The 14,704-nt window shown below is 39.2% G+C and overlaps 1 protein-coding gene across 2 annotated transcripts; it reads left to right on the top strand.

Annotated features, from left to right (window-relative positions):
- Positions 1-94: 94 nt before the first annotated feature.
- On the top strand, positions 95-4,132 carry LOC147291464 (uncharacterized). Of its 2 annotated transcripts, XM_086237061.1 has the most exons (5): positions 95-322; positions 504-603; positions 751-858; positions 1,339-2,827; positions 3,808-4,132. In XM_086237061.1, exons 4-5 carry the CDS (start codon positions 1,593-1,595, stop codon positions 3,812-3,814), a joined length of 1,242 nt encoding a protein of 413 aa, XP_086093187.1. In that variant the 5' UTR covers positions 95-322; positions 504-603; positions 751-858; positions 1,339-1,592; the 3' UTR covers positions 3,815-4,132. The 2 variants fall into 2 exon arrangements, 1 of the variants encoding a protein (XP_086093187.1); XR_015121211.1 differs by lacking the exon at positions 1,339-2,827.
- Positions 4,133-14,704: the final 10,572 nt, after the last annotated feature.

Here is a 14,704-nt window from a genome sequence, read left to right as displayed (position 1 = left end):
AAGTTCTAAACCCCAAAAATAAAAAACTTAATTCACTACACGTCTACAACAGTAAAACACCAAAACACAAACCTAAAAGGCTAAAACAGTAAAACATAAACTGATAAACCAAACCCCAATCTCGCGCCGCCCTCTCTCTTTCAGTCTCAGTCTCACTCATCTCTCTCAGTCCGACTCTGAGCTCTCAGTCACCGACTCACTCGACTCACTCAGCTCTCTCGCGTTGGCCTCTCTCTCTCTCTCTCTCGCTCATTCTCTCCCCATCTCTGTCGAAGACTAGAATGTCACACCGTCGCAGGCTTCGCAAATCGCAACTGAACAGGTATGCGTATGTCTCATTGTCTCTCACTCTCAAGTCTCAATGTCTCATCTCTCTTTCTCTCGTCTCTCAGACTTTACCCTCTCATCTCTGTCTCTCATCTGTCACTAGGGTTTCCAATTCAAACTAGGGTTTCGAATTCTAATTTGGGGATTTTTGTGTTATTGCACTGCAATTATTGCAGCTCTCAGTCATCTCTTTCACTCTCTCGCCTCTCGCCTCTCATCTCTGTCGAAGACTAGAAGGTCGCACCGTCGCAGGCTTCGCAAATCACAACTGAACAGGTATGTCTCATTGTCTCTCACTCTCACTCTAAGTCTCAATGTATCATCTCTCATTCTCTCGTCTCTCATACTTCACCCTCTCATCTCTGTCTCTCATCTGTCACTAGGGTTTCGAATTCTAATTTGGGGATTTTTGTGTAATTGCAGCTCTCAGTCATCTCTCTCACTCTCTCGCCTCTCGCCTCTCATCTCTGTCGAAGACTCAAAGGTTGCAGGGTCACAAGGTCGCAGGCTCGCAGCTTCTAATCTGAACAGGTATGTATGTCATCTCTCTCACTATGAAGTCTCGTCTCTCATCTCTGTCTCGCACTCTAAAACAGTGAAACTAGGGTTTCGAATTCAAAGAATCAAATTTGGGGATTTTTGTGTAATTGTTGCTGGTTTCGAAATTCAATCAATTAGGGATTTTTGTGTAATTGCTAAAAGAAATTGACTTAGGAACTGAATTGATTTGTTACAAGATAGTGAATTTAATCAATTAGCACTGTAGATTACACTAATTTGCTAAAAGAAAGTGACTTAGGAACTGAATTGATTTGTTTTAAGGAACTGAATTGATTTGTTTATATGTTGTGCATCTTTCAGATTTGTTTATATGTTGTACTTGTGCATCTCTCAGATTTGTTTATATATTGTGCATCATTCAAATTTGTTTATATATTGTGCATCATTCAGATTTGTTTATATATTGTGCATTTGTAGTAACTAGTAAGTTAGTAACTTTGTTTTAAGCAGGCCAAGAACCGTGGTGAGAACCGCACCGCACCGCATTCAAGACGGTTTGGTTTGGTTCGGTTTTTTTATTTTTTTCACGGTTTTAAGCACCGAACCGCACCGTCTATTTATGTATGGCGCGGTGTACGGTTCCGAGGGAAAAGTGAGTCGAACCGCACCGCGCCCACCCCTAGTTGCTGCATGAGTGCTTGGAATCGTGAAAGTTGAGAAATTGGAAAACCTATCTAATCTACTTAGGGTTTCGGAGCGAGAGCATGGAGAAGACGAAAGGCGGCAAGCGGAAGAGAGGGACGCCGATAAAGGAAGAAGCCACGGCTGCTGTGCAAGAAACCATATACGTATGTAGCATCGAATACAAACGAGAGAAGGTTGCTTACGTTGTCCACGCCATCAGAGTGAGCGATTTGTTATCAGATTGCTCCTCCACCGATAGTGAATTCCCATTCCGCCAAGTTGCTTATAAAACGGGAGAGAATCTTATGGATTATGTGGGTTGCGGGATTTTGGGAACCAGAATCCTTTTCGCCGGAGGCTTGAAACGCAAGAGCTACCAGACCGACGGCCCCATGACTCGTCAGGGATCCGAATTAGAGGCATCTAGAAAAATCTATGTGTTCGAGACTAGTGATACAACAACAACAACAACAACCACCGTGGATGAAGCATTGACGGAAAGAATTGAGAATTTCCAAACAGGGAAATCTGAACCATGGCTGCAGGAGGTGGATGGGAAACTCTATGCTCTCCCCAGTACGCTCAATCATTTATCTGAGGATCCATCTTTCGAGGTATTCGACCCGTCAGTCGGGAAATGGTCGACCCTGCCTAAACCTCCATTTATCGGAGGTTCGTTGGCCTACTTTGACCCTTTTGCTCCCTTCTACTCTTATGCAGTTTTGACCAACAACATCCTTTTCTCTTCTCCAAATATTCCATACATTTTCTCATTCGACTGCTCTAACCCACAATCCCAATGGGAGATTACAGACTCTCCTACCTTCAAAGGTCTCCCTTGCCCTTTGCCCTTTTTGGGGAAAGCTTTAACTGTGGTAGATGATGATGATTGCCTAATGTTTACCTATCGCGTAAATCGTTATTCACCGCCTATAGTAGTCTACCAAATGTTCAATGGTGATATGCACATTATTAAAGCTCTGGATTTGCCAAACTACCAATGGCCTGATGGTATGCCCACCCCATTACAGTATAGTTTTGTCAATCTAGGAAATCGAAAAGTCTGCCTTTTTATGGCCTGTTACATGGACTCTGACAGTTGTGATTGGATGCCTGAGACTGAGACTGGGTTTATGCGCTTTTTTGTGGTAACCTTAGAATTCTCAAATAAAAGAGACAGGGACATCCATTCGGATTCAGAATCAGAACTGGACGTCGCAATCCTTAATACTCGTATCTTTGATAGCAAGCCACGGCCTGAAGATAAAGAAGATGCTACCTCAGAGGTGGTGCTTCTTGGTTGCTTTCTGCCGCAGTAAGTTAATCTTTCTCTTGCTCCTTGGTTGCTGATTAATTATATTATATATGCATGCGTGGTCGACTGTGCCTGCCTCAGAGAGAGTATTGATGCATTGAGTAATATCCATAAATATGTAATTGATTTCTGTCCTCCGTTATTAATTGTTTCATGTCAAGTGCTAAACAACATCACATCCATCCTAGCTAACTTGCTCGATCATCTTGCAGAATCGAAATATGATCATTAGCCATCAAATGGGAACAAATTCTAGCCTTCTTAATTGTAAAGGTTAACTGACAAAAATATAATCTAATTACAACTCAATCGTATGTATATATATATATTCTCTGGCTGTTGATCATGTCATTCTTTTCATTATTCTTTTTATCTACAACAAATGAAGCAGCTGCTACTAAAACTTCCTGAAGCAGAAACGGGAAACTGGTGGTTCCCGTGGGCATTTGTTCAAGTGTTAGATTATCAACTAATCAATTAATATATATGCTTCTTTCTTTCAACGAGTTTCTGGTGGACCATGCACCAATTGTGTAGAAGCCCATTGGCTCACTCATGATACTATAGCATGGAAAAGTAAATTTTAATCATATGCTGATTGCTTTAATAAATTCATGACATTCCTTTCTTTAATTAATATGCAAATCCTTGTGTGACGTGCATACTTCTTACAGTGTGAGGTTTCTGTCTTCTTAATTTAATTTAATTTTTTTTCAAGTTGTGGATGTTTGATTTATAACTAGTTTTGTTTGTTGGGGAAATTAACCTGGGCAATGCAATTGGGTTTTGGGGGGTTTAAGTTGTTGATTCTGTTTTTATTGTTTGTGCGATTGCAATATGTAATTTGATTATATGTTTTATGTAGACCTACCTCTGTGGACAAAGATGCATATCCAAGTTTCGGCTTTATAATGGATCCAATTAATGTTATAAATTCCGTACTTAATTTATTTTCTTTGTATTTTCATTTTTGTTCGCAGATTGTAGGGATGGATGAAGAAATGTTTGATAAAATAGGGATGGATGAAGAAGAGTTTGATTAAATAATTTGGGATTGAAGATATGCAGCTCCATTCTACTGCTTGATGAAGATCTACTTCCCTCAGATGTGAATCAATGTGTAATGTGGAAGTTATCAAATCTGCATATAACGAGACGGAGTTCAAGATCAGCTGCTTTATATGCATTTTATGGTATTGGAGCTTTTTTCTTTTTTGTTTGTCAAAATATTTGAATTGCTTGATCCTGCATTGGAGATTTGCATTTTGGTATATTTGAATGTCAATGGGGGTTATTTGAGCCACATTTCCAAATGAGATCTTACAGCAGCTGCACTAAAATGTCCTTAATGTTGCTGCCTTGTGTCGCCTTCAATGGTTGATATGGGTACACGCCACCAATTACATTTGATTGTTTGAACTACGTACTTAAAAAGGCCAGCTTTATCTTCAAAGATACACCCAGATACATCAATTTTAAGAAGGCCCCTTTTGATAGTTATTTCTTTCGATTTTTGGTTGGAGAAGTTTAAACAAATTGGTTAATTTGTTGCTAGTAGCATTGGTTTTTCTAGGTCATCGATTCATCATTGGCTAAAGAAATAGAACAGTGGCAGCAGCTTCAACTTTACAACAACGCTCCCCTTTATGGATTTTATTAAAGAAAATTCCACAAAATGAAACCACAATTAGCTAGGATGGTTCTATTATTGTATTTTATGGATTTTTATCAAAGTACCCAAATTTACAACAAGGCTCTCCTTGTGGAAGAGTTCACATTCTTTTCTTTCAGTTCTATCAAAGAGTAAATACAATAGATCAAATTATGTATTACACCATTCAAATGCAAACTACTTGCTATCTCATTCCATCCATCCATCCATCCATCTATCCAGATTGCCCCGTCATTCTGCAGTAAAAGACAAAAAATTTAGGACTCCAATCATGTTAAGCCCATGTTAATTTCCCAATAATTAAAATGGAATACAAGCCACAAAACTTCTATATTGTACAAATGGGGCATCATTGAATTTTGGATTTTGGATTTTCGGTTTTGGTGGTAAACCAAATGTGAAAAATTGAGAATCCCATGCATCTGGGCAGTTTCTTTAATAATGGTTTCATCGTTTGGTTTATGGGATCATCAATGAACCTACCCTTAACTTTTCTGGATAATTAAAGCTTAATGCTCTCTCTAATTAATTAGGACTATTATTATGGTATGGATTCAGTATGGTACGGGAGGGAACCGGTTTGGGTTCGTTATTCCGGGATTAATGGAATTTAATACCCCCTACTAAAAACTGGATGTGGAGGCTTAAATTTGACAATTGCTCGTATCACAAAACTACTTTGTTTTTATATATGTGACATTTCGATTATGGGGCTTGTGAATGTGCTTATCTTATAGCTTGGACAAAAGTTGTATTACATGACATTTTACAACAAATGAAAGTAATTAAAGCTATATAAATGGTCTCAAAAAAAAAAAAAAAAAAAAAAAGCTATACTAAAGCATGATGTACGTAAACTACTAACCAGGGCAAAATGAAGTGAATAACAAGTTAAATCATCACAAGTTTTGTGCTTTTAGGGTTAGCACTGTGCATTTGGAGGCAGATATTAGCTTTAGAAACTTCTTTTATTTTTCCAATGTACTTTTATTCTATTTTTCATAGCAAAAACAAAAAGAAGAGCTCTTACATTTTACTCTTTCGGTTTTGTTTTCGTCTTTTGAGATGGAAGAATTCTTGTCACCTTTCTTTGCAGTTTGTACTTTGTGTTTGCCTTTCAGAATGCATTTTACATAGTCTTATTTCAGAAGAGTACTAGGCAAACAAAATGAAACCGGAAACAAAATGTAGACCTCATACAACTTTCTTGCCAAAAAAGTTGCTTTTTCCAGACTACTTAGGACTCGTTTATTAGCACTGCTTCTTAAAAAGTGCTTTTACTTAGTAGCACTTTTATTGAAAGAACTTCTACTAAGAACCACATACAAATATTTATAAAAAATTTAAGTGTTTCATGTAAAAGCACTTGGAAGTACTTAATGAGGAAATATATGTTAGGTGCTTCTCAAAAAACTTCTTAAAAATGCTTTTATAATCCAAAACACTTCTATTTATTTTTGTCCAACGTTACCAAAAGCGCTTTTACTAATTTGAAAGCGCTTTTAACAGTTCTAAAGTAGTGTCAAACAGGTCCTTAATGAGATAACACGCAGATTAAATATACCATGAATTTGATGAAAAGAATATCAAAACCCATCAAATATGAGGCAAATAGAAAACAAATACCAAGTGCCATAACAAAGATTCAACACACAAACAAATTAAATAGTTTTCACCATCTTATTAGGACAAAAATTGGCATCAATGATGGCCAAAGCATCAGCTGCAACTCATACAAAAGAATGGTCATGTAAAGCCACCACCATTTCATCAAATAGAGTAAAGGGTAACAAACGAAAGGAAAAGAACTTTTTTTTTTTTTGGTACAAAAAGGAAAAGTACTTTGATATATCATTGCCCACGAATATAGACAAGGTCATGATTAATTATTCACATAGAGTCGTGCATTGAAAGTAGACAAAACATGATTGTATTACCTCGCCCCCTCACTGGAGGAAATTAATATTTCATTTCATACTATTAAAAAAACACCACATTTGAGATTAAAGCTTGTAGAAGCTTAGAACTTGATACTTCATTAAGAGGGATTAACCCAATTATATATGGATACAACCCTAGGATAACTAGGAAAACCAATACTTGGTGCACAAGACATTCTAACATACACGTGGAATTAATAATAATCCTACAAGGAAGAGGAATTCTTGTGGGCTAAGGCTTCGTGTCTAACAGCCCCAGCCCCCTCAAACTTGGGGGCCTAGGAAAGACAAGTTTGGACAGCAAAAAGAGAAAACGAGCCTTATGAAGACCTTTGGTGAGAATGTCAGCAAGTTGATCAATGAAAGGCAGAAACTGCACATGGTGAGTACCAAGTTTAACACGTTCACGAACAAATTTTATCCCGAGGGTCATAATGTAAAACGTACGGGAGGCGGCAGGTCGTAGGTGGGTGAGGGCTAGCCGGCAGCGACTTGCAGGCAGGTGGGGCAGTGGAAAATGGGGCTGGGTAAGGGGTTAGGGTTTGAAAAAATGTGAATTTGGGATAAATGCTGCACACCCATTAGGCTCCAGGCTTTTTTAAAAAAAAGAGAAGTGAAGAACGTCTCACAACCATTCAGACATTTCGTCGAACAAGTTATGGGCGTGCTTGACAAGGCTTTTCCGGCAGGCGGGTGGTCAGGCGACCACCCTTATCCCTCAGTGGATTTATCCTGGCCTACACGTAAAAGTGAGATACTGGAAAGAGCCAACCAAATGCCAAAATTCAAAGGGATTGGACAACAGCGTACCATCTTGATTCTATAGTTGGCATTTAGCCTGACGCTACTCGGGGAATTTAGAAGCTTGTGTGAAACAGGTGGGCTCCACATCAGAGGAGAAAAGAGCCGAGGCAAGAGCAACATGAAGAGGGTAACGAACATTACCATCCTTGCAAACCTTGGGCTTGACAACACTAGCCTACAGACTAGTAGTCATGGAGTGCTGAGGTGGTTGGGGAACCTCAGGAGACGGAGAAGTAGCAGAAGCGGGGGGAAGGTGGCGAGGACGCCAGTGGAGAGGGCTGCACCAATGGCAGTGGCGGTGGCAGCTGCGGCAAATGGGGCAGATTAGCCGGTTGTAACACAATCTCCACGTACTCCGAATCTGAAACAGAGACTTATCTAGCAAAAGGAAAAGAAGTCTCGTCAAAAGTAACATGCCAAGAGATGTAAACACGGTTAGTCACCAGATCCAAGCACCGGTATCCCGTGTTGCAAACTATATCCCAAAAAGACACTCTAGAGATCGAAGTTGGAGTTTATTAGAAACATAAGCACTTAAATGAGGAAAACATGCACAACCAAAGGTATGCAACAACGAATAAGAGGGGACACGACCATAGAGCCGAGCATGCGGGGTAGACCAAGAGATGACTGAAGATGGCAATATATTAATTAATACAACGGCAGTCAAGGCCGCCTCAACCCAAAGAGAAAGAGGAGCCTTGGCTGTGTTAAGTAAAATGTGAGTGATAGTGGCTATATGGCGATGCTTACGCTCAGAAAGCCCATTTTGCTAGGGCATGTGAGGGCAAGAGAACTGATGAGTAATGCCATGCAGCAGGCAGAAAGAAGAAAAAGCATGGTTAGTGTATTCAATGCCACCATCACTTTGGAAAAACTTAATTGTTGCATTAAAAAGATTTTTAATCATAGCACAAAAAGTAGTAAAAAGATGAAAGACTTCAGACTTGCGGCGCATGGGATAAATCCAAGTGAAACGAAAATAGTCATCAGTAAATAGAAGATAATAGCGAAACCATAACTACTAGGTGTAGAGGTCATCCATACATCATAATGAATAAGATAAAAAGGAAAAGGTGCAAAAACTTTATTGGAAATAAATGGTAATTTATGAGACTTCCCAAGAGCACATGGCTTACAAAAAGAGGAATTATTCCTAAGACTAGAACCTAAAGACAATCGAGAACCTAAGCGAGCAATCACATTAGCCGAAGGGTGACCAAGACGGTTGTGCCATAACTCTGATGAAGACGCAACTAAAGCTCGAGGGATGAAAATGGAAATAGGGTAAAGTCCATCTCTGCATGGGCCCTAAAAGAAGTGTTTGCCAGATGCCAAGTCAGAAATAGTAAAACCATGAGGATCAAAACAAAAACAAACTGAATTATCACGAGTAAACCGAGCAACAGACAAAAGATTTTTAGTGAGAGAAGGAACATCAAAGACATGATGGAGGGAACAGGCCGCGGGACGAGACCCAAGAGAAAAAGGAACAGTACCAGTTTGATGAACAGGAAGAGTTTCACCATTACCAACCATAACACCAGAAGGACTAGAGTATGGAGCGGGATCATGTAGAGCACCAGTGTTGCTAGTCATGTGATGAGCAGCACCGGTGTCAGAATACCAAGTGGGGTCCACGGGACCAGCCGAATAAGCCACTGGAAGGCCACCATGAAAACCAACAAAATGAAAGTCAGTGGGAACAAGATGTTGAGGCCACATAGTGGCATGGTGACCCAGAGCTTGGCAGAAAGAGCACCAATATATAGCTGGAGCAACATGAGCAAACCATCAGCAGCAGAAGGAGGGGGCAGTGCGGCAGGAGGACCACTAGTAAAAGGCTGGTATTCCAGGAAAGCCAGGGATTGTGATGGTGCTGGTTAGAGCTGCCACCACCAGTGCTGCCGCCAGTGTAGGAGCGTGGCGGTTGAGCAGCAACAAAAGCCTGACCAGCCTGTTCAGAATGGAGACAAGTGTTCTGAGCTTCCATAGACAAGAAACAAGCACGAAGATCCGAAAACTTTGGAAGAGGGGGAAAATTGAGGACAGCAGTGACAAACATGGCATATTCTGAACCCAAATCACAGAGAACAGCGGAGACCAAGTCATCATTGGAAATGGGCTAACCAATGGCAGAGAGAGCATCGGACAGTGACTTGGCAGCCTGCAAGTACTCAGTGACAGACTTGGAACCCTTTTGTTACCCTAGAAGCTAAAAACAAATATTTGTGGCATTTAGGGGTGAGCGTGGTGCGGTTCGGTCTCATTCTCCCTCGGAACGGAGCGCCACGCCGGACATTCATACGCGGTGCGGTTCGGTGCTTAAAATCATGAATGGAGTAAAAAAAACCAAACCAAACCAGACCATTCAATATGCGGTGCGGTGCGGTTCTCCACTGCAGTTCTGGTCTTTTTATTACATTTACTGATTTACATATGTTTTAAATTTTTTAATGTTTTAGGGTTTGGCCATGTTGGAGTTTCGCCTTTTTATTACATTTACATATATTTTAATGTTTTATAATTTATATAAAACATATGTTTTGGAGTTTGAGCAATTGGGTTTGGTTTAGGGTTTGGGGTTTGGTTGGGCAAACTAGTTTATGTACTAGACTATATAGAGTATATAGAATATATAAAATTTTAAACCTTAGGGTTTAGGGTTTAGAGAATGAGAGATGAGTTGCAACCAAACCCTATGCCATAAGTTTTAAATCCTTATATCATAAACCCTAATATCCTATAGGACCTAACCATATCCTAAACCTTATACCATAAATTTTAAATCCTATTCCTTATATGGCATATACCCTACACACTTATATAGTATATAACACTACAAGAAAAAAAGGTTTGGGCGACGAACCTAGTTCCTCTCCCAAAGTCGGATTTCGTCGCCCAAAAGTTTGAGCGACGAACTGAGTTCATCGAGAGTTTGGCCGCCCAATTCATGACGCCCAAAGACACCTAGGGCAACGGAGGTTTTTCGTCTCCTAAAACATATGATTCGTCGCCCAAAGCTTGTTTGGGCGACGAATAGCCCAAAGCATGTTTTAGGCGAGGAATAAGATGGTTCGTCGCCCATAGCATGTTGAAGCGACAAAATTAGCCGTCGCCTAAACATGCTTTGAGGGAGGAATAATTAATTTCCTCGCCAGAATATACTTTGGGCGACGGAAAATTTTGTTGCTTAAACATTCATATTCGTCGCCTAAACATGTTTTGGGTGAGGAATAATTAAGTTCGTCGCCCAAAGCATGTTTGGGCGACGAACAATTTCGTCGCCTAAACATATTTAAAAAAAAAATTGTTTTTTTATTAGATTATATATTTGAATTTAATATTTTAAAAAAAATCTTTATTCAAAAATTATATAAAACAAAATTAATAAATTTATATATCAAAATATCCATACAAAGTAGTAATAACCCTAATGGTCAATCTATTCTAAACCAGTAGTATCATCATCATTCATATCTGACAGAGGTTGATGAGAAGATGGTGGCGGAACAAACCAAGGTATCGCCTTGGTCAATGCAGCATAAAACGCCTCCTTCTCCGCTCTCTCAGCTCGTAAGTCATCCTGCAACTTCTTCACTTGAGCGGACAACCCTGCGACGACTGCAGATGGCTGAGAAGAAGAAGAAGACGAAGACGAGGATCAAACATCACGAATCCGCCCATATCCCATGCCGCGTATTTCCTTACCAGGCCTAACATTCAATGAGTCTATCATAATACGAAGTCCGACATCGGGATCGGGTACTGGAATCGACTCCAACGGAGTACCCGGAGGGTGCTGCTCGGCCAAGCTCTCCAAATATATTCTCGAGTTGGCCACCATCTCATCCTTCAAAATGTTATATATACAAGTAACCAATTAGAAAAATAAATATAAAAAATTGTGAAAAAAATTAAAATATAAAAAACTAACATGTTTTGCCTTGGCCGCATTACAACCGGGATGAACATAGATATCCCCGAAAGTGTCTATCTTCGGGAATTGCGACCCACGCTAAAAAAGAAAATAATTTTGTCAAAGACCCAACCAATATTAAAGAATATATATGTATTAAATTAAATAATGACGTACCCGACGTCGCAACTCCACTCGATATGAGATGGGCGTCGGACCACTATGATGGTTAAACGGCTTCCCTTTCCGGTTTCTGGCGTTGGCGACCGACTTCTTCTGTTAAATATTAAGCAAATTGTAAATGTGTTAGTGTATGTATACAATAATAGAATAACAAAACAATAATCGATTTTTTAAAGTCTTAAAATGATAAAACGTACCCAAAACGACGGACTCATGAAATGATCGAACAAAAAACTCCACTGGTCAGACCGCTCTACCAACTCCATAGGGGGGTTCGCCAATGCCTCAACTGCCGACGAAAATCCCTTGAAATACACGTGTAGTTCGTGCTTCCACTGCCTGTAGGACTTGATGAGTAAATCTGTCATGTACGTGACAGTGAGGGGATCATCCATTTGAATGTCAAAGTTAACCTGAAAAAAATATTAGATTGTTATGAATGATCAAATTTATCGTTTTGAATTAATTATTGAGCTATATACTCACTGAGATGGAGCGGATCACTTTGTGTTGAATCTCTACCGACAATTTTTTCCAAGTGGTTGCAACCATGGCGCACTCGGCACGGATAATAGCCCCCACATCATGCGAGAACAAACTGTCAACGTTAGGATCTAACGGTCGTCGGCCGTTTTGCACACACATGACTGGAATCCGCGCCCCAGTACTGCGCACGATCCGAGAGGACTTCAACCCACTACATGGTCCCCTCGTCGCAATGGATGACGTCGCAGTAGATGAAGCGGAAGCGGTGATCAGACTAGAGCGGTGAGATCGATGGGCCTTCCGTGACATAGAGGGGCTCCCAGTACTCGAGGATGGTTGAACTACATCATTGGGAGCTGACTCCATCGCCTTCCACCTTAGAACTAAATTATATTTCTCAAACTAATTAATCTACATTTTGTAATTAAACTAGTTTTTATATTTAAAAACTAACAAACTAACTAATCTACATACAAACTATCTAATAAATTTTATAATTAAAAAACATATAAAACTAACTAATTTTATATGAAAACTAATTTGTTATCTAGCATAAGAAAATATCAGCAAACTAATTTCTCTAAGAACAATAATCAGGATTAAACTAATTTATTTACACTAATAAACAAATTTAAGAACAAAAACTTAAAACCACCAGCCAAATAACATTAAAGCAGCGATTGAGTCATAAGTCTGACCTGAAAAATTTCCCTGGGTATTACTATTCCCCTGGCCACTTGCACTTGATCCCTTGAAAAAAAAAAGGCCAAAGCTAATGAGCAGAAAAAACAGAAAATAGAAAAACAAAAAACACCCAAAAAAAAAAAACCCACCAAAAACCCACAATCGGTGGGGCTGGGGCGGGGATCGGCGGGGCTGGGCGGGGATCGGCGGGGATGGGGGTTTCTGTGGGCTGGGATGGGTGGGCCTGGGGCTAGGCGAGGATCGGTAGTCAGGGAGGGAGCGGGTGGTTGGGTCTGGGTTGAAGCAGCGGATAGGTTTCGGGGAGCGGGTGGGGTTGGGTTTCGGTGGGTAGGGTGGGTTTCGGTGGGGAGGGCGACGGTCAGGGAGGGAGATGGGTGGTCGGGGAGGGAGATGGGTTGAACCAGGGGAGAGGAAGAAGAGATGGCAGGGGAGAGAAGGAAGAAAAGAAAAAAAGAAGAAGAAGAAGAAAAAAAGCAGATCTGGGAGGTATAATCGAAAGTCTTTAGGCGACGAATATAATTTGTTCGTCGCCTCAAGTCCATTTGGGCGACGAAATCCGACTCGTCGCCTAAGTGCGTTAAATTTTTGCGCGAAATGCCTCGCCAATTTTTTGAGTGAAATTCGCACATAAAAAGGAAATTAGACTTTGGGCGAGGAATATACATTTTCGTCGCCTAAAGTGACTTTAGGCGAGGAATAAGTTTGTCGCCTAAAGTAGCTTTGGGTGACGAATTTATAAATTCCTCACCCAAAGTCCAATTTATTTTTTATGGCCCTAATTTCATTTTTTGCAAATTTATAATTTATATTTAGTATTACAAAAATATATATACAATAAATCATTATAATAAGATTGTATACTTAATAATATATGATAAGATTCTAAATTTTAACTTAATTACTAAATTATATTTATAATTTTAAATATATACAAATATAAAATAACTTAACGATGTTATATAATCACGATTTTATCAATTCTTTCATTGAAACCTTGTCATTTCAATAATTGTGAAAAAAGATCAGAGCTGTTCATTTTCTATGTTCATACTCAAAGATTATTCCTGTAAAAAATCAGCCAAATCGGAATTCAGCTAGTCGTTGATTTATCATTATAAAACTCACGATCGTTCTTTAATTTGACCACCGTTACCTAATTTCTACATCTTCAATTGAGCTAAATTTTTGCATGGATAATCTTTGAGTAGGGAACTAAAAAATAAACGGTTACGATCGTTGTAAACACGATCAAGATATGCCCATCTACATATAAATGAACAGTTTCAACACTTGATGAGTATAATTCTATTAATTCTTTCGTTGAAACCTTGTCGTTTCAATAATTGTGAAGACCAAAATGTGATTTCAACGATCAGAGCCGTTCATTTTCTATCTTCATACTCAAAGATCATCCCTGCAAAAAATCAGCCAAATCGGAATTCAGCTAGTCGTTGAATTATCATTATAAACTCACGATCGTTCTTTAATTTGACCACCGTTACCTAATTTCTACATTTTCAATTGAGCTAAAATTTTGCAGGGATGATATTTGAGTAGGGAACTAAAAAATGAACGGTTACGATCGTTATAAACACGATCAAAATATGCTCATATACATATAAATGAACTGTTTCAACACTTGATGAGTATAATTCTATTAATTCTTTTGTTGAAACCTTGTCGTTTCAATAATTGTGAATACCACAATGTGATTTCAACGATCAGAGCCGTTCATTTTCTATGTTCATACTCAAAGATCATCCCTGCAAAAAATCAGTCAAATCGGAATTCAGCTAGTTGTTAAATTCTCATTATTAAACCCACGATCGTTCATTAATTTGAGCACCGTTACCTAACTTCTACAACTTCAATTGAGCTAAATTTTTATAAGGATGATCATTGAGTAGGGAACTAAAAAATGAACGGTTCAGATCGTTAAAAATATGATCTCATCGTATTCTTATACCTAAATATAAATGCACATAAAAAATGAACTAGACTTTGGGCGAGAAATATATAGATTCGTCTCCCAAAGTGACCTTGGGCGACGAATCTATACATTCGTCTCCCAAAATGAACTAAAAAATGAACGGTTCGGATCGTTGGAAACACGATCAATATATGCCAATCTACATATAAATGAACGGTTTCAACACTTGAAGAACATA

This window comes from Dryas octopetala, chromosome 3 (assembly GCF_963921425.1).
Source record: "Dryas octopetala chromosome 3, drDryOcto1.1, whole genome shotgun sequence".
Taxonomy (NCBI): Eukaryota; Viridiplantae; Streptophyta; class Magnoliopsida; order Rosales; family Rosaceae; genus Dryas; species Dryas octopetala.
The sequence above is the reverse complement of the archived record's forward strand: the minus strand, read 5'-3'. Positions and strand labels throughout refer to the sequence as shown.

Bases quoted from the DNA above. Each gene is read 5' to 3' on its own strand.
- LOC147291464 (XM_086237061.1), top strand. From the start codon at position 1,593: ATGGAGAAGACGAAAGGCGGCAAGCGGAAGAGAGGGACGCCGATAAAG.